General features: G+C 44.5%; 1 protein-coding gene across 1 annotated transcript in view; it reads right to left on the bottom strand.

Annotated features, from left to right (window-relative positions):
• Window positions 1-21,322, bottom strand: part of CAPN10 (calpain 10) — an 89,598-nt gene that overhangs the window by 45,093 nt on the left and 23,183 nt on the right. The window contains exons 3-5 of the mRNA XM_078668145.1: window positions 8,681-8,877; window positions 4,621-4,838; window positions 2,959-3,100 (exon numbers count right to left, since the gene is read on the bottom strand). Of these exons, the coding sequence (XP_078524271.1) occupies window positions 2,959-3,100; window positions 4,621-4,838; window positions 8,681-8,877 (557 nt within the window). The remainder of the gene's footprint in view (window positions 1-2,958; window positions 3,101-4,620; window positions 4,839-8,680; window positions 8,878-21,322) is intronic.

Here is a 21,322-nt window from a genome sequence, read left to right on the forward strand (position 1 = left end):
GGCACAGGGGAAGGCGAGCACCAACGCGCAGGGTGCAAAACTACGTCGGGAGCCCACCGTATTTCAATGGAAATCAGTCACTGCGGAAAGAGGCTGCAGGCTCTGCCCAGGAGGCCAGTTGGGCTGAACCAGCAAGGGGGTTCAAAGCTTGCTATGCTCAGGGACAGAGGGAAACCTTTGGTCCTCTTCTCCAAGGCCCAGGAGGGACGGGTGCAAGGGTGTCCTCACTTGTCGGACTTTCCTGACTGGAGCAGTCGCTGTTGAGGGAGCCTTCGTCAAGAGGCTGCAGGCGATGTAAGGGAGTTCTGGAGGGGTGAATTCGCGATGGACTCAAACTTTCAGGGGCTGGGGGACCTTGTTCACACCGGTGGCCCACTTAAACCCAGTTTACTACACCCAAGGTATAAAAATAGCTTTAGTGGTACTGAGGTAACCAGTAAGAACGTTGAGGGTGAGATAGGTCATGGGACAAATGTAAATAAATCGGAGGGTGGCCACATTGCACAGTAGGTTTAACTATTTTAAAATTAAGTGTTTCCATTTTAACTTTTGCTTTATTTTTCTCTTTATTGGCCATTACCATTTTCTCCTCTTCTGTTCTTGATTAATATTGTTATTGGAAAGGGTGTGTGCCCCCCATTCACAGTGATGTCATCAATGATGATATTTCAGATGTAATCAGTGAGGTCATAGGAACATGTTATGACTGATTTAATATGTAAGGTCATAGCAGTGCATGGCGAGGGATCAAGTTATAGTTACCGAAGTTAACTATAGTAGGTGAATTTTAGTGTTTTCTTTGTTTACAATGATCAATTTTAACTTACATTTTCACCTAACTATAACATCACTTTACTCTTTGTTGTTCAAATAATTTCAAGCGTTAAGTAAGATTTTATCCCCCTGCCTCACCTGATCTGTGGCCAGACCTTGTGGCCACGCTCTATGCCCAACCCCCATGGCCTTCGGCCGTGTGTGGCATGGAATTAGCAGGTGGATTGGTGGTCGGGTCCTTCTGGTACAACCCTACATGGTCGGGGGGTGGTGGAGGGCGTCAAAGTACCCCTACCCCCTTTTAACTTATTTTATAGGTATGGTAGCCAAGTCAAAGAGTCCTGTAATGAGCATTGCATCATTTCTGTTCAGGTTGAAGACAGTCAATCAGAGCTTGTGCTTCTGCTGGAGTGAGGCACCTAATGGGGTAAAGAAAAAAGCCCTCTTGGCATACCCACCGGGCTCCCACAAGCCTCCCGCGAATTAAACCACCCAGATATCTATACATTTTTCATCTTAAGATTACCACCCAAAAGGGCACATTTTATAGGTAAGATCTAGGTTTTTGCCAAATTTGGTGCAATTCTGTTCAGCTGTAGCACTGTTCAAAAATCCAATGGAAATTGCAAGGGCAAATTGCATTTTGAGCCCCCTCCTTTTTCCTCAGCCCTCACTTGACAGATCGCCCCAAAACTTTCCAGAAAGGAGGGGAGGTGGATGAACATTTTATGGAAACTTTTGTGAAGATTTGTTACACAATGCCAAAGTTTAATCAAACAAAAAATAAATTTCTTACGGCAGCTAGGTCCCATCTATAACTACACAGCGGTATTATATAGATGTATAAGCTTTGAGGTGAGAAGGAAGCGATACATCACGTTTGATCACCATATTTTTCCTCGCGTCATCGTCCACCTTAGATATTTCCGGACTATCCTTGCTGCTTCTTTCTGCAGCTGTGTTTTCCCTACTGAATTGTTCAGTCTATAAAATTATGCTAGACTCTTTTTCTACTCTATCTTCAGGTAGTTTTGGTGTTGTGCTTCCCAATTCTTGTAAACCTGTTCATCTTCAGTCAAGAAGTAATGGAGTTGATGCCCATGCGCACTATTACGAAATGGAGGACTCACCATACCCTGTGACTCGAAAGACTTCTTTGAAGAAAACCAACCTGCAAACATCCGAACCCAAAACTAGATGGCAGAAGTATGCAAAACATGTGTATCTACAGCCACACATGCCTCTAATCAAACCATTTCTTCTTAAACTGGACCTTCTTAAGAAGAACTAGACTCCATTCACATGTATGTAAAGTGCTTGGTTGCACTGTGGCTACTGGGAGGAGATAACCTGGCTTCAGGCAATAATGAAGGAAATGAGAGATCTTCACTGGGTCCAGTCCTTGACAGGCAGCCGCAGACCAAAACCATCTTTCATGCATACATCAAGTGACTACATCTGTTTTGCCCTGGTTTCTGAATCACTGGATCCTACTGTCACGTTCATTCCCCTGTGATCACCCAACCCAGCCCTCACCCAAGGAGTCTTGGACTACTTGGAACATGCTGACCCTGACAGTCAAGTACAGAAGGGGACTTGGCTCTGTTGCTGAGAATCCATAGTAAATGGTGCCCTGGGACATCAGGGGTAAAATACCTCAACCCCCACAGTTGGGCCAAGCCCCTGCTTGCCCCTTGGCCCTCTGAAAGGGTTCTGATAGCCTGTTATGGCACGGAATAGTCAGGTCTTTGTTCTCCATCTACAGATGCCCACTAAGAAGTGGAGTCTCTCCCACATTTTCAAAGCCCTTAGGCTATTCATTACCTCTCAAAGAAACGAGCTCTCTCTCACTAGATCCCAAGCAACATGACAATATTCCATTCCCTGTTTGTTTCCTGCAAAAACAGCCCAGGTTGATCACATTCCTGTTCTGCTGATCTTAGTATTCTTTATGTGTAACTTTGCATTTTTAGTCTATGCTATTGCTCTAGCTGTAAAATGACCCCCTGGTTGAATGTCCTGTTCTGCAAATAATAAAACAAATAAATGGCACAGGTCCCTGATTTTCTAAACATGACTTAAAACAACTGTGCCTCTTCAAATTTAACGTGTAATCACTTTACTCTGTCTCCTAGGCACCCTGTAGATTTTAGCTACTAGCTTTAGCTAGCTAGGGATACTTGCCCTTCTCGCCATGTGCCGTTCCAGCAGCGCCTACCCCACGGGTTCCGTATTCGAAGCAGTACAATCTCTTCCCCAGCAACTTTGCCCAGGTCCTGGATATCTATGACGACAAAGGCATGGAACTCTCCCAGCTCACTTGCGCCTGTGCAGTAAAAGGAAGTTTTGTTACTAATACTTCAACATTCTAGGGAGGAACACTACAGTATGCAGGCGAACTACTTGTATTTCGGCCTCATTACATGTCCTGACCATTACTACTACACCATGACAACACGATAACCTGTTCTGACTACTGTCTATTACATATGTAACACTCCCCATTGGCGGGGTTCAGAGTTAGGATTAGTATTATGGCAATTTACCATACATAAAAAAAATATATACAAACAGGAAATTAATTATAATCAATTACATTTTTAAAAAAAAGAAGATTTATCATTGGCGTCATTATGCTTATGGTTAGGATATAGGTTTATGGATTAAAAAAAGGGGTTAGGTACTCCTTGATTTTGTAAATTAAATCAAATGAAGTCACTTCAATGAATTTATTATACTTGCATGTCACTAGGTAAAACTAAAATTCAAGTCATGTTTAAAGTTAGGGATAGTACTAAGGGAAATGTAACCAATTGTCTAAAATATTTTCAGCTAATTTACTTCACAGAATTAAAGACACGCCATTTGTTAAGGTAGAGTCTGATTTTAATCTAATTTATTTCAATGTCATTAATGCAAAATAACTAAATAGGTTTATTGGCAACTCTACTATTCAAGTTAGCTACAAAATTAATAACTTGAAATTTGCATAATTAAATTGCTATAATTAACTCTTTTACATAGAACAGTGCTAAGGTTGGCCACATGGTTATTACAATAGTCCTTTTCATTTAAAATTAATCTGAAACACAATTAATGCTAAGTTAATGCCAAAAGATATATTGTTAAGGCCTCAAATTTGGGTTAAACATTACTGATGAGGAAAAGGTAATAATGCAGTGCAGACATTGGGTCAATATAATGATTAATATAGACGGATGAGGTAACGCCAAAGTATCAGTGGCCAGGTGATGGAAGAGAGCTAATCGTATTGTGTGAGCAATTGTGGAGAAGTATTGGTAGAAGTCAGGAGCAGAGGTATCATAAGTTATTTATACACGACAACCCAGCACACCTAATGTCAGACGGTACAAGTTTGGACTTTGGTTGTAGCATAGAGCTCGAGATGAAGGTTTTGAAAAGAGGGCATGGGATTTCAAGAATGGCTCTGAATAATGGCACAAAAGTAAACACGATTTGCCAAAGTGTCCTTTAAGTCCAGTTTGCGGTGAACTTCAGCCCACATACAGCCACCTAGCTGTATCAGTAGCTTTTAACATGTACTGTAAGTTGTGCATTCTGTTCATGCATTACAGAATGCATACATTCCACAGTCCACCAACTGACTGGCAGGTCTTAGCCTCTTGAATCAATATATTGGGCTGAGTAGGTCTGCGTGGGGGTTGGTGGAAAAGTATCCAAAGCAGTGCCGGAAACTTGAGATGGGATGCTACATGGTATAGTGGGAGAGAAGGGGGATTCATTGATGACTGAGAAATGTTTTAAAGCCACACATGATACCATGTAAGTGTTCTTTGCAACACATGAATCATTAAACGTCCTTACCTTCCCTTGAGCTGAGAATGGAGCAGCTTATGAGCGAGCGATCCTTGAGATCCATCAGTCTACTAAATGTATCCTTCCCTGGGAAGTCACTGCTGCCAATTTTGACTGTGCTTCTCGTGGGATCACCCAGGCTCCATCTCTCAGCAACACCTCCTGTCAAATCCACCAAGGCATCCGCCACCTGTCCTGCCCAGAGCAGGTCATATGACCCATGTAACCTAGTGGGATGACACAGAAAGGCGTGACAGATGGAAGGCCACATGAACAGAATAGATTGTGAAGCCACAAACATACTTTATATTGTTCATCTCAGCATCTTTCAGTGATGCGGACACATGAAACATATGGATATGCAAATCCTACTCGATGGGTTTCTACTTATAGAGTGCACCTCTGCTGTTTGAGTGTCTTCACAGCATTTTCACGTTCACCAAAGAATGATCACTATAGGTTACGAACCCCTTTTTCATCAGTACTATGCTAGAAGAGTGTGGGCCTTATTGACATACATGGAGCTATGAGTAGTTTTTACATACTTTTGTAGTATTTCTGCTTTTTCCTGAATTCTAAAAGTAAGCTTGTAAGTCTGAGAGTATTATTATGCAATACACACTTTCCCAAGCCATTATGCTCCACTTCACTGTTCAAATCCAAGAAATTCTTGGAATAACTTTGGCCGACTCAAGAGTTAGCAATTCCAATGCATGTAACACATAGACCGGAACCTCTCAACCTTTACTAATCTTCTTCAAACTCATTTTTAGACTAGAGTGTGTCTCAGGTTAAAAAATACAGCTAAGTCAAATAGATCATTTGCACATCTTCCAAAGAGACAAAACGTGCAACAGCCATGCATCTGAAGAACCTGTTCCATTCAAAGCCATAATGTAACTGGACAGAGCTCAAAATGTTGGCTTTGTTGTATTCAACAGGGCACACCTATTGTTTGCTCTCAGTGCCCAATAGGGGAGCAAGGGCAGTCTATTCATTGGACATCAGTATAACAAAGATTATCTTTGGACTCTTTCCGACCATGCAATCCCCACCCCTAAACAATACCTGATTCTTTGGGGCCAACATTTTAACTTATGACATTCCCTAGATGAAAGATGGCAAGTATGGTTGTTGTTTGTTCGACATTTGTGTCCCCAACTATGGTTAACAAGCATGGGTTTCTAGACATCAGAGAGAACACAAAATGCAAAAGTGAAGCTGTGTTTTAAACTTGGTAATCATAAAATTGGCATAGATTTTACAGCCTTATCAAGTCTCGGATAATTGTCCTCTAAGCTTACCATGCGTGGAAGGAAGATAGGGAATACATGGCCTCTTAAACGGTAAATGCCTGGCTGCAAATGCAGGCTGGGTTACATTTTAGCGCTATCAATTAAAGTCACTTGCAGAAAGCATGGTTCTTTGTGAATGGCACAAGACGAATTTGGAGACCAGAAACTCCTAAACATGTGCAGATTTTATAAAACCTGTTAGGGACAAAGTCTCAGTTCAGATTACTCTTTGCTCAAACCTATGCATGATCACGGGTCACTATCTGTTATTCTGTGTTAAAAACTGACCGGTTTCCAAAGTGGTCGTGTGGCTACTCCTTTGTGTTTTCAGGTTTAGTTCAAGGAGCCTAGTCTGAAAAGACTGCAACACTACATTGTAGCCTTAAAGAGCCAAGTGACGGTATTGAATGTCAAAAAGAGGAATGCAGTGGCGACTCACCCATCAGGGTGCCCCAGCATTGCCCCCTTGCTTTTTCTCCACCGTCAGCCAGAGTCTGATGCTATCCATCAAGGTTTCAGATTCTTGGAGAGACTGTAGGAAAAGCATTCACAAACTGTGCATGTCTTGGGCTGCAAGGAGACCTAGTGAAGGCTGTCAGCCACAGTTTGTTTATGTAGAGCCTGACCAGCACTCTAACAAACTGCAAGGCCTCACGTCACACAGTGTGACTGACAGCGCGGGACCAAAGGAGGCCCATGAACTTCAACTCTGAGGACCTGAAGGCAGCAACGGGTAAGTACAAAGAAAAAAGCGGTTACATGCTATGTGTATGCGGGTGATTGTGTGTGTGTGGTGCATAAGACAGTAAGAGAGACTGCATGCTTGAATAAATGCATGTCTGAGCAGATACCAGTGCTTTAACTGCGAAAATATGTAGAATTCACTTTTACCCAGCAGCCTCATCACTTTCAACGATCACCTGCTGCAACTAGAGAAATGGCAAAAACAGGAAAGGTAAAAGAGATAAGGGCGAGAGAGGTGGCATTACAATAAGACATATGGAATGAGAAATTAAAGAAAAACTAAAGACAGAAAACAGAAGTTAAAGGATATAAAGGGTGAGGAAAATAAATGACAAAGAAAATACTGATTGAAAAATGAAAAATATAAATGGAATGACAGTAAACATGAAAAAGTTAAATAATATTAAAACTGCAATATAAACGAATTGCACCAAGAGGGAGACAGAGTGAAGGAAAACACAAATAGGGAGGAAAAACAAGGGAAGCAAAACAGAATGAAAATGTAGGAATAAAGAAAATGAAAGTAAAAACATTGGTAAGAAATGAAAATATGAAGCGAAAGTAATATATAAAAACTCGCAGGCGTGAATGGGAAAGAAATGAAAGGTAGGTGTGGCATAAATAAAAAGAAACTATAAAGGCACATAGGAAAATATAGTTTGGTGAGGAGAAAATAAAACCAAGGGAGACACCATTGGAAACAAAGTGAAAAAGGGTGGGCCAAGGCTGGGTAGGAAAAGTTAAGATATGTGGTGAGAACACAGGCGAGAAGACAGAATAATGGTTACAGGAACAAAAAAGAAAAATGTAGGGAGAGGGGTGAAAAGAAGCACGAAATGAATCAGAATGAGAACCAGACAAAGAAAGGAAATGGGGAGTGATAAGAAGGACATTGGGAGAGACAGATGTAAGAGAGAAACCGTGAAAATGAATGAAATAGCAGTGAGGAATGATGGAGCTCATATATGGCGCAGAGATAGAGATGAAAACAAGAAGATTTACAGCTGAAAGAATGAGATTTATGCATAGAGTTATAGGAACATTGAAAGATACAGAGGCGAGACTAAAGACATGCTAGCATTTGTGGGTGAACAGAATATGACAGAAAGGGATAGAGGAGAGACAATGCAAGGACAGCTGGAGGGGAGAAGGAAGAGAAATTAAGATTTTGAAGTTCAGAAGCGATTGAAGTTACAAACCCTGGAAAAGAAGGATCTGAGGCAATGAGTCAGGCAATGGTATATGTGATGCGAAAAAGGCAACATACGAGCTAGAGAACGTGAAGAAGGCGAGTGAGTTATTGGGAAATATTGAGCCAAAAGAAAATGGGCATACGTGGTGATGAGATGTAAAATGGGTGAAGAGGCCAGAAGGAAAGAGGTATATTTGAGAGGGAAACAGGAAGATGGGGATGAGAAGACATTTGACGAAGGGTGAACAAGACAGTAAACTAGATTGAGTTACAAGAAGGCTGGGGAAGTTCAAGGAAAGAGATGTAGAAACTGAAGTGAGAAAATGAGGCAGAGGCCTAAAGGAAACTGATGCTTGTACACAACACTGAATTTTATGGCAGGGAAAAGCCAACACTTTCGAGCACTGCCTCATCCTTCTGACTCTATGCCTTCATTGGAAGACCCATGAATATCATCAGCCATTTATTCTTTGCACCAGTTTAAGTAGGTGTCTCCAGCCACCTGCCTTCAGAACATTAGGCTGGCACCACCTCTGTAGGTGGGAAGAAAAGATGCTACGGAAGAGAAGCCTGCAGTGCTATTTTACATTTTATTTAAAATATTTCACCTACCATGTAAGTGTTGATGAAACAATGAATCAAAAGCCCTTAGAACACATTTGTTATAAACTGTAACTTTCCAATCCTACAATGCCCTTCTATTGGGTTCTGTATTGTTCTCTACATTTTGGCGCACTCCTCCCCCTAACCCTCTTAGAATAAAAGCCTCATGCACCTTCACAGTACTCAGCACACACCAGAATACCCCTCACCCGCACGCCTTATCAAGAGCACGTACTTAGCATAGGCTTTCTCCAGAAGAGGGAGCCAAAAGACATCTTCAGGCTGGCACCGAGAGAAGCACAGTTGGCCAGCGATGCACGGCAAGCGATCGTCAACGACAATCTCAACCCACTCGCCAAACTGCCAGAAGCGACAGGTGAAACGGCCTGTGTATTCAGGGTCTGTCCAGCCTGGCTGCCCTGGTGGAAATACCTGCGGGTAAATACAAGAAAGAAGTGTGAGGAACTGAGACATTGTTGCAACAAGCAGCATGAGTACTTTACTTTTCAAGTTGTGTCAAGACCTACTTGTGTTTCAGCCAAAATGTCTATTCACCTGCAGCAACAAATCAGAAGAGTGGCTTCAAGTACTGGAAAGCAGGTTCTTTACCAACTTTCTCTCAATGTCCAGAAAGCAAAGATCATTAAGCAGACCTCCACATAATCGCTCTACTATTAAATCACCTCCATCAGATCTACCAAATGTAACGTTAGATTTACCATTACACAGCTCACAATTAGATTGCCCCAGTCTTTTTGTTTTATCTTTATATCTACCTTAGTTTTAATTAAGCTGTGTGTCTATTTTTTGAGAGGGACCCTTCAAACCTCTTTTTCACTAATATCTATATTTTTTAATAGAACAGCATTAGATCTGTTTTTAGATTATATATGTATAAATATTAAGTATAACAGCTATTTTTTTTAGAAGTTTTACAGTTTAAATATTAGTTCTATATATTTTAAATATTAAATAATTTAAAGCCATCAGCATCTCTCGACACACTATACACATATATATATATATACACACACACACACACACACACACACACACACACACACACACACACACACACACACACTCCCCCCAACTTCCAAAAGAAGAAGCACACACTCCGGTCTGTAAGTATGGGGCTGATTTAATGAAGTTATTGGTCACCCATGACCCTGCAGTAAAGAGAGAGACACGTTTCGCCTGCACAGCAGGCTTTATCAATCTGAATGGCGCCAACATTTCACATAGCCCTTCCCCTCCTTCAATCATTGGTAGACATAGAAAACAGATTGCGCGAGAAAATTTGCTGGTGAATAACAAATTAAATTACACCAGCCTAAATCTTACATGTGTAAGCAATTCATCATCATCAAAAATCTTTATTTCGGCTAAGTTGCCATAAAAGATAACACACAGTGGTGATACAAATAAAACAATCAATTGCATCCTGAACAATTAATCAACAGAGCTAAAATAGATTCATTGAAACATTAAAAGTTGTAGGAAATAGTTACAAATTGATGATGTTTAAAATTGTGCAGCTAGACTGCAACCAAAAGGGCACACAACTATATTAAGTCCAATGAGAGATAAAAATAGTTTAAAAAAAAAAAAAAAAAAAAAAGAAGAATAGTTACATTGTGATGTTAGTAAAATTGTACAATTAATCTACAACACTGGGTAACAAGCGTCTTGTGCCAGAAGGTTTCCAGGTATTTTGCTACCGCAAACACTATCATACTAGAAAGGTCAGATTTGAGGACCCTGTATGCCTGCAGACAATGAGTAAAGCCTAGGTTTCTGCAGGCAGGGACTATCCACTTCCTTCTCGCCTGCCCATAAGTTTGACAAAAAAACAGTATGTGCAACTCGGTTTCCTGATCATGAATGCACCCGGGGCAGTAACTCAGGGAGGGGTCAGTCCACTTGCTAGAGAAGGCTCGGATTGGCAGACTTCCGTACCTCCACTGTAAGTACAGTTTCCTAGTATTAGATGGGAATATAACATCCAAGATTCCCTCCAACTTATAATTGTCCTTGATCCTTAAAAAGGAGTCAGTCAGGGTACCCGACTGTGTGCCCTGCCTCTGTGCCACAATGTTGCTTTCTCGGTAAAGTGAGAGTAGCTGTTTTCTTGAAACCGTGGAGCAGGCGGCCGCAGGGGCAGTCCACAGATCGGGTAATCCAAGACGCATGAGCTCATTTTTTATGTGTTGAAACCAGGGGATGTTCCCTACAATCGGGTAATTTACGATTTCCTGGAGCTCAGACCTATAGCTTGTCAACTCTGGAGTGGTCCAAACTCTGCGCCAGAAGGTTAGAGGCCTAACTTCCAGATCTTCGTCAAGAGGCCTTAGTCCCAAATCTAGCCTCATTGGCAAAAGGGGGGTACTAGGGGGGAGCAATTAGTTATCGACAAAGGGATCATTACGGTACATAAGAGAGTGTCTCGTCGCTATCTACCACTGACCCCTGTAGTTGTCTCTTGGAGGGGCTAGCTAGTGCCTATGCTAGCCACATTTCATCATTGGGAGGGTTCCCATGCCACTGCAGCTATGGTAACTATGGTCCCCACCCAGACATAACAGTGCCCTCCGTGTCTACGATTACTGTTTGCTATTGTGGGCGACTCCCGTGGCCACCACCTTGTGTGGCTGTGTTCCCTTTACCGTTAACATCACCATCGGTGCCCCATCCAGCATCTCCTCTTCCCCTTAAGACATGTCATGCAGCATGCGCTCCCATTCCGGACAGTCATCCTCCATGCACTCATCTGTTGCCTTATGTGAACGTCATTAACAGCATCCAAAGCTGTAAGATAATTACCTTGGCCAGAAATCAGAAATCTCTGCAAAAAAATACAACAGTATATATAATAATGAATCAGGTATTCAAAACTGCAAAACTACACAAGTGAACATTAAAGCCCAAATGAGCTTAAGCAGAAACCCAACTCTCTTGCTATGTTTCTAAAAAATGTTTCAAAAGATAATGGTACCTAGACAGTAAGTGATTTTATAGGAGCAATAATTATAGATCAAGAATCGGTTCTATATTGTCCGTCCAGCTGGACAGTGTTTAATAACATATACAGTTGTGTAGTCAGTAATCTATACAGTATCAAGTGGGACACGGCCTGTCTGCCTAGAATCCAAATTAGTAGTCTGCTAATTTGGATTCTAGGCAGACTGGTTCCTATTGCCTAATCCTCACCCTCTATGTATGTCACACTTGTCTATATGTGGTAGTAGGACACAGGCCGTGTCCCACTTGATACTGTATAGATTACGGACTACACAACTGTATATGTTATTAAACACTGTCCGGCTGGACAGACAATATAGAACCGATTCTTGATCCATATTCATTGCTCCTATAAAATCACTTACTGTCTAGGGACTGTTGGACCCGGTCCTTTGGGCAGGTTCACCCCGAGACTTTTTGCTTTTTCCTAGCCTGTTTCTGGAACCTGGGTTGGTGATTTTAGGCCTCTGCGCACTTTTTCACTGTGGTACAGTGTAAAGTGCGTGTGCTCTCTGTGTATGTGTGGTGAGTGACCTGCCCTCCCATAGGAATGAATGGGGAATATGTATGCCCATGGTAGATTCCTGATGCGTGGGGAGTGCAGGGTCGAGTTTGATATGTGTGAACTCGTGAGAATGAGTGCTGCATAATGGTATATGCGGCATGGCTGTGTCTAGTCCAGAAGCGCCACTTTTAGAAGTTGGCATATTTGTGTGGTGAGTCTGCTGGCACGTGATTGGGTGATGAGCCTGGCCCAGGAGTGACTGGGCCTGCTTGTGGATTTACTGTCTGGTTTGAGTGGGACAGGGGCTGCAGGGCCCCCGGAGGGGGTCGGAGCCATCCCAAGGATGAAAGGCCACATCTGCTATCAGGGAAGCGGGAGGAGATGGTGCTGGGCTGTGTCTGCCTGCCCACCATGCTGGCTCTCCCTCCTGATGGCCCACTGTCACCTCTGACCTGAGGCTGACAGGAGAGGGAAACCAGAAACACCCAGGGCTCAGGGCCGACTTGCACAAAGACTTCAAAGGACCTCAAAGACGTTTCTGTGTATAAGAAGGGGCTGTGTCCCCTTCCAAAATGTTCTTGTCTTGTTCGTGTTCCTGACTTGAACCTACCAGGGGCGGGCGCTGCCCAGCCCCTGGATGCCTGGAGGACTCCTGATGGACTCTCCTGGATTCCTGGACTCCTGGGGGACCCCTCTGCCCTGCCTGGGCTGATGGGGGGACTTGGCTTTGCCCCCCTGGGAAGCTCTGGGACCTTTGCAGCATGAAGGAGCTGCATTTTTCTGTGGAGAGCGCTGGAACTGTATTTCTAGCGCCTGGAGGCGCTGAGCTTCCCCCTGAGCGCCTGGGAGCGCTCTGCCTGCTGTTCTAGCGCTAGGAGCGCTGTGGATTGTGCTCTAGCGCGAAAGAGCGCTTTATTTTGGTTCTAGCGCTAGGAGCGCTGTGGATTGTGTTCTAGCGCTAAAAAGCGCTTTATTTGTGATCCAGCGCTGGAAGCGCTGCCTTTTGGCTAATTGCGCTGGAAAGCGCTTTTGGTGCTTCGCCGGTGCCCACCCGGCATCTGGCCCGTAAAAGAAATCAGCCCCCGCCTGCCTGCCTACGGAGAAGGGCCGCTGCGCTGCCCGCAGCGACCCGGAAGTGGTCGGCCGGCCGGCCAATCCTAGCGCGGCCGGCCGGAAGCCCCCGCCCCCGCAGCCGGGGAGGAAGAAAGGAGAAGGCGCGGGAGATGGCGGCCGTGCGCGGGGCTCCTCTCGGCTGAGGGAGCCCCGAGGAGACGAGGCGGCGAGGAAGGAACGTGGCGGCCGGGTGACAGGGCTCCCGTGTGCCGAGGGAGCCCTGCAGAGACAGGAAGTCCGGCCGGCTGAGCAGAGGAGCCGGGAGAGCAGCGCCGGCGAAGGAGAGCCCAGCAGAGGAGCCCCGCCGAAGACAGCCCGGTGAGTGAGAGGGCTGGGGGGCTCAGTGATGCTGCTGGCGGTGCCGATGGGGGGCACAAGGTCCAGAGCGGTCCCGAATGGCAGTGGACCGCTCCACGTAGAGATGGTGGTACGGGAAGGGCGGCCCCGGGTGGCAGCGGGTCGCCCCAACGTATAATGGAGCCCCAGAAAGGCTATGGGGCATTGCATGCTTTGAGCCAGCGAGGCTCCAACGTCCAGGGGGCATTGGGTTGCCAGCCCAGCGGCCGCATCGTGGGGCATTGTGTTCTGAGTCCCCCGAGAGGGACTCCCCGCCCCCAGTAGTGCGAGCACGTGTATCGTCAGTAGGAAGCCCCGAGGGCTTCAAGGGCGGCCCCGGTTGGCAGCGGGTCGCCCCAACGTGACGCAGAGCCTGTGTGGCTCCAACATGAGGGGGCATTGCCTGCAGAGCCTGTGTGGCTCCCGCATGTGGGGCATGTGATGCCCAGAGCCTGGGTGGCTCCAACGTTGGGCGCGTGTAATGCCAGAGCCTGTGTGGCTCCAACGTGGACATAGGTGTTTGTAGAGCCTGGGTGACTCCAGCATGGCGCAGTTGGCGCCTGAGGGCCAGTGAGGGCCCTGGCGCAGTTTTGATGATTCTCCAGCTGCCCAGCAATTAGTGGGCAGCTGCACCGTTTAGGCGCAAGATGGAGAGTGAGTCCCTGAGAGGGATAGAGATGGCACAGAGGTGCCCGGCCAGTCACAGCTGCGCAGCACTTAGTGCCAGCTGCAGCGTTTAGGCCCTTGTGAGTGTTCCCAGGTGCCCAGCAAGTAGTGGGCACCTGCATCGTTTAGGCCCCTGACATTGAGACTCAGGGCGTTCTAGCCCCAACAAGGCCAGTTGGCCTAGGGACTGCCACAGGTGGTGGCTTATGTAGGTCTTGCGCAATTGTATGGTTATTTGCAACTCTGAATGTGATTTCTTGCCTCATGTCTTATTCCTGCACCTCTGAATGTTTTTAGACATCATGTGACTTTTGCGCTATTGTATTATTATGGTACCTCTGAATGTAATTTTATTGCATCATGTGCTTTATTCTTAACACCGCTGAATGTGTAGGTTCATGCATTATGTGTTTTCCTTTACTACTCCTCTGAATGTATATTTATGCATCATGGGTAATGTGTTCTTTCTTAGACCCCTAAATGCTGTGTGATACTTAGGTGGCTGTTCTTTTTAGTACAGGTGGTCCTAGTGAGGTCCTGGTCCCCTGCGTGACAGTCTCCTAAGGGGTTAGGGTTGCGTAGGTGGTACTTACCTGTTCCCAGTAGTTACTGGATGTGATCTATAACTGTTACTTTGTGTTACAGTGAAGTTTATATACTTTTATTCTAATTTCTGACAAGTATTTCTATATCTGCGAAGTGTTGATTCTGACAGTGGCCCATGTGGCCCTGTCTTGTAAATAATCCCTTGTGAATATTGCTGTGCCAGTTGGCACAATGTACATGTGTGATTTCTATCTGATATGTTTTGACAATACAAAAGTTATTTTAATATAACCTTGTGTGGAGTTCCTTTTGTGGTGTGCCTAGTATGTTGTTGCTGTTGTGCGCTGGCGCAAATGCTTTACACATCGCCTCCGAGTTTAGCCTAGACTGCTCGTGCCAAGCTACCCAGAGGGTGAGCAGGGGTTATCTTGGCGTGTGACTTCCTTGCCCTGACTAGAATGGTGGTTTCTGCCTGGCTTTGGCATCAGCCTTAGGCTACCAGGAATAGCCGGTTCTAACAGGGACCATTGTCTTTTGAAACAGTATATGTACCCAAGGTCCCTGACCAATTGCTCAATTGGGTTTCCCTTGTACTCTGTAACATTATGTTTCTAAACAAATCATAAATATAAAATCAGCAAAGTATAGTAATGTAACTGCCCATGGGGAGAAAAAAAATAACAATTTCTGCCCCAGTGGGCATCGCTTGCTCGTGCCACCATACCACATCGTCACACATATAGTGAGTAATAGATGTTTGTATACTTGTATTCTTAGTCTTCTGTGATAAGTATGCTTTGGCAGGGTGACCCCTCATCAAGCCAATTCACATCTGAATTCAAGCAGGTGCAATGCTTGGACCTATTCTCCAGTTTTTTACCTTAATATTCTATTCACTCCAGAGGTTTTAGGAACTCGTTTTATTAGCCAAATTCTCTAGAACGCATGGTTATCGCGTATATGGCATCACCACTGTTGATAGCACAAGGCTGTAGTTCTCTTCCAGGGGATACTCATTAATAGTCATAAGCACTGAATTATCTCCGCCCATGAGCGGGAACCCGGAACACATAACAATATACATATATATGTGTAAAATATATAAAAAAGTACATAGTACTAACTAATTATACACATATACATGTATAATAACCATAATATGCAGCCTAACATATATACATAGGCTAATAAAGCCACAATTACACACGTTCTGAAGTATGAAAATATGCTGTATATAAATGCCATAAACAGGCATGAGCCCAAAATGCATTTCATAACCATGAAAAACTTTTATTTTCATCAAAGAACCTGTTGTAAACAGCTATTAGCCTAAAAAGGCTGCATATGAAAATTTGTCTGTGTACAGAAAATCAGACTGGCACCCTGCCTTTAAGGCCCCAGAGAATCTGCACACTTTGCCTTTATGGCCTCTAGGAGAACTCTGTTCCCATCATACACCACAGGTGACAGTTAGGTCAGTTCTTTTTTCCGGCTTGTTCTGTGAGGAACCTGGAACTTGAGCTCTGCTCATTTGTAATATTTTCTGTCAGAAGTTGGTTTTTTCTTGACATTTTTTGACAAATAGTACTTTGGTGGTGTTTATTACCTTTTTTCTGACTAAACTGTTGTGAATTTTTTAGTCAGTATGCCACCTTTATTTTATAAATGTCCTTCCTGTGGGAAGAAAATGGCAAAAACTGATCCACACTCTGTTTGTGTGGTGTGTCTTCCTGATACTCATAAGGTGGAAGATTGTTATCATTGCCTCAACCTTTCTAGTCGGACTTTAAAAGAAAGAGAAAATGAGGCTTCTGGGCCTTCTGGAGAGAGAGAATCGTGGTGAGAAGAGTTCTAAGGTTTTCTTATCGACTTCTAAGCCACCTTCTCAGCCTAAACGTCGAAGATCAGCGTCTCCAGAAGGTAAAACGAAGAAAAATCGACTCCAGGAAGCTTTTCCTGCGAAAAACACCTCAGGTTCGGTCATGAGAGTGGCCAGTGCGTCAGCCTTATTGGGCCGCTATGATCATCTGCTGTGGGACTCAGTTTCTCGTTTTGCAGAAAAACTCCCTAAGGAGGATCAGAAAGACTTCCTGGAAATAGTGGAAGAAGGAGGATTGGTGGCTAATCAAAGCATTAGTGCGGCTGCTGATGCGGCGGATCTGTCAGCTCATGGTTATGCACATGGTGTTTGTGCTAGACGTACGGCTTGGCTTCGCCTTACGGGTCTAAAACCTGAGGCTCAGAGAAAGATGGTAAATCTACCTTTTAATGGTTCGACTCTGTTTGGATCTCACGCCGATGACGAGATGTCTAAAATGAAAGTGGAGTTAGACACTCTTAAGGCCGTTGGTCTTGAAAAGAAGAAAGAGTTTAAGCGTAGAGGTAATTTTCGTCCCTATGACAAAAGATCTTTTCAGCAGAGGGGCCAACAGACGAATTGGTCCTCGCAAAATCAAGGCCAGAGTCAACAGAGATCGCAATTCCAGCAGAGGCGACCTGGACGAGGCAGAGGCAGCGGAAATAGGCAGCAATCATCAGCTACCAAGCAGCCTCAAAAACAATGAATGGAAGCTTCCTCCACAACCGTGTGCCACTCCGGTTGGAGGAAGTATTGTGTGTTATCTGGAAGAGTGGAAACAGATCACAAAGGACAAATGGGTACTCAAAGTCATTCAGAACGGGTACCTTTTGAAATTCAAGAAGCCACCTCCTGTCATGCGTCCTCTGAAAATGGTACAGTGGAACTTAATGCGCTTACAACAGGAAGCGGATGTCCTTCTGATGAAGAATGCCATAGAACCAGTGCCTTTTCAACAGAGAGGTCAGGGCCTGTACTCTCGGTTTTTTCTTGTAAAGAAAAAAGGTCCAGTTACAGAGTTCAGACCCATTCTGGACTTGAGGCGTTTGAACAAATTCATTCGGAAGGAGAGGTTTCGAATGCTGGCTCTTCATCAGATTTTTCCCCAATTACACCAGGGGGATTGGATGTGTTCCATAGATCTGAAAGATGCTTACTTTCATGTCCCAGTATCCAGAAAACATCGCAAGTTTCTCAGATTTCAAGTAGGGGCTCGTCATTATCAGTACGCAGTGCTCCCCTTTGGCCTGAGATCAGCTCCCAGAACTTTTTCGAAATGTATGGCGGTAGTGGCTGCTTGTCTTCGAAAACAACGGATTTTCATTTATCCGTACTTAGACGACTGGCTTCTGAAGAGTTCATCCCCATCTCTACTGGAAGAACATCTATCGATATGCCTCCCACTCATGTACAAGTTGGGTCTTCAAGTCAATTACAAAAAGTCCATAATGAATCCCACCCAGAAGATCCACTACCTGGGTGCTCAACTGGACACGGCAAAAGAAAACGTGTGTCCTTCGGAGGAGAGGTGGTCATCCATCAAGACAAAGTGTGTGTTTCTCCTTCAGTCTGCACGTCCGACAGTTCGGCAAGTTTCCTCTCTTCTGGGATCCATGGCATCGTGCATCTTCATAGTGCCAAACGCACGTTTGCAGATGCGTCCTCTACAGCAGTGTCTAGAAGATCAATGGAAGCAGAGGACGGGATGCTGGGAGGATCGGATTCTTCTCCAACAGTCTGAAAAAGATTCCATTCGATGGTGGATGAAAAAGTCACACTTGATGAAGGGAGTTCCTTTTCATCAGGACCCACCAACGCAGACTCTGATCACAGATGCCTCTCTCCAAGGTTGGGGAGCACATATGGGCCCGCTGCAAGTACAAGGGCTATGGTCAGATTTCGAGAAAGGGTATCATATCAATCTACTCGAACTCAGAGCGGTCCATCTTGCTCTCAAGTCCCTGGCTCCATCTCTTCAGACTCGGTCCCTCTTGGTGCAAACAGACAATACAACTACAATGTATTACTTAAACAAGCAGGGGGGTACCAGGTCCAGGACTCTGTCCATAGAAGCTCAGACCATCTGGCACTGGCTACTTGCACGAGACCTGTCCATAACGGCAGTTCACTTGCCAGGGAGCCTCAACACGCAGGCGGACGACCTCAGCAGAGACTTCGTCGAAGCGCACGACTGGGTGCTCAACGAAGAAGTCGCACACAGCATTTTCCAGGCTTGGGGAACACCAGACATCGATCTGTTCGCAGACGCGGCAAACGCAAAATGCCCCGTCTTCGCGTCCAGGTTTTCCCAGAAAGGGTCTCAAGGGAATGCCCTTTTGATAGACTGGTGTCAAAATTTGCTGTACGCCTTCCCGCCGACACCGTTGATACCAGCAGTGATCAACAGGATGTACAAGACCAAATCCAGAATGATATTGATTTGCCCAGAGTGGCCACGCCAATGGTGGTTCCCAGATCTCCTCCAGTTGTCAATCAGTCCACACAGGAGATTACCTTGTCGCCCGGATCTTCTGTCCAAACAGGAGGGGCGAGTATTTCATCCCAATCTGCCTTCCCTGCGCCTGGCAGCATGGCTCCTGAAGTAATCCAGTACGGGCATTTACAGTTAAATCCGGAGTGTATGAACATTCTTAAAGAGGCAAAGCGGCCTTCTACAAGACAATCCTACGGATTTAAGTGGAAACGCTTTTTTCTTTGGTGTCAGAGCAAGGGTCTTGATCCTATTCGAGGCGAAGAACAGGTGATCTTGCCTTATCTTCTGTATCTTGCTGAGTCTGGTTTGCAGTTTAATTCTATCAGAGTCCATCTTGCTGCAATAACTGCTTATAGAAAATCGCCAACACAGATATCGTTTTTTCGGATGCCTGTGGTGAAGGATTTTCTAGAGGGATTAAGAAAGGTTTTTCCTCCAGTCAGATCTCCTTCTCCACCTTGGGAGCTTAATGTGGTGTTGACTAAGTTGATGGGCCCACCCTTTGAGCCCATACATAAAGCGTCATTGCAACACTTATCTTGGAAAGTAGCATTCCTGGTGGCTATCACGTCTGCTCGTAGAGTGAGCGAAATTCAGGCTCTGTGTTGCAAGGAATCGTACACAGTTTTTCATGCAAACAGAGTGGTGCTCAGGACTCATCCTTCTTTTCTACCTAAGGTGGTGTCGGATTTTCATATTAACCAATCCATAACATTGCCTACTTTCTTTCCAAACCCTTCAAGTCCGGCTGAGCGGGCTTTGCACTCTTTAGATCTAAAAAGGGTTTTGAAGTTTTACTTAGATAATACCAAGACTATGAGACACACAGACCGTTTGTTTGTGAACTATGGTCCTACGAATACTGGTTTGGCAGCATCCAAGAGATCCATTTCTAGATGGATAGTGTCAGGTATTTTACTGGCCTATCAGCTAGCCCACAAGTCTTTATCAGGTAGACCTAGGGCTCATTCTACGAGGGGAAAAGCTTCTACAACAGCTCTCCTCAGGAATGTGGCTTTGTCAGAGATATGTAAAGCAGCTACTTGGCGTTCAGTGCATACGTTTACACGCCATTATTGCTTGGATTCTGATGCGCAAACAGATGCTCAAGTGGGACAGGCATCACTGAGAAATTTGTTTGCTAATTCTAGTTAAACACTGTGTTTTTAAAGGTGTAGCTATGCATTTATCTGTTCGCCCGCTTTTAGTGGGTATGAGCTTGCTACTCTATTCAGTGCTTATGACTATTAATGAGTATCCCCTGGAAGAGAAGGATTAGTTACTTACCTGTAATCCTAGTTCTCTTCCAGGGGTATACTCATTAAAGTCATAAGCACCCTCCCGCCTCCCCGGGCGAGCAGTAGCATTGAAGTTTTCAATATGTATTATAAAGTTTTTAAGGGCAGATTCCTGCTAATGTTTACTGTACCGTACAAAAGAACTGACCTAACTGTCACCTGGGGTGCATGATGGGAACAGAGTTCTCCTAGAGGCCTTAAAGGCAAAGTGTGCAGATTCTCTGGGGCCTTAAAGGCAGGGTGCCAGTCTGATTTTCTGTACACAGACAAATTTTCATATGCAGCCTTTTTAGGCTAATAGCTGTTTACAACAGGTTCTTTGATGAAAATAAAAGTTTTTCATGGTTATGAAATGCATTTTGGGCTCATGCCTGTTTATTGCATTTATATACAGCATATTTTCATGCTTCAGAACGTGTGTAATTGTGGCTTTATTAGCCTATGTATATATGTTAGGCTGCATATTATGGTTATTATACATGTATATGTGTATAATTCGTTAGTACTATGTACTTTTTTATATATTTTACACATATATATGTATATTGTTATGTGTTCCGGGTTCCCGCTCATGGGCGGAGATAATTCAGTGCTTATGACTTTAATGAGTATACCCCTGGAAGAGAACTAGGATTACAGGTAAGTAACTAATCCTTCTTGAGTCATCACCCTTAACACAGTCAACAATGGTAATATATAGCACACAGTGCACACTCTACAATGGTAACGAGTAGAGCATTACATATATGCCATTTACACACACAAAGAGATTTTGGAATATGTCATCAGAAAACCTAACAGGAACCAAAACTCTGCATCTTAAAGCTTTAAGTCACAGAAGGAGGAAGTCACACAATGTGGTCTGCAAAATGGACCAATGTGCTAACTAGACAACCACAGGCTGGAGTAAATAAACCACTTTGCAAGAAAGTCATCACCACATTCCATGTATGAATGCTTTTCTTCGGGTACTATGGCTGTCAGTGGTTGTTGTTCAGTATCCTTTGTGGGTACTAGGTTACCACTGGTGTCCATCCAGG

This window comes from Lissotriton helveticus, chromosome 11, assembly GCF_964261635.1.
Source record: "Lissotriton helveticus chromosome 11, aLisHel1.1, whole genome shotgun sequence".
NCBI lineage: Eukaryota > Metazoa > Chordata > Amphibia > Caudata > Salamandridae > Lissotriton > Lissotriton helveticus.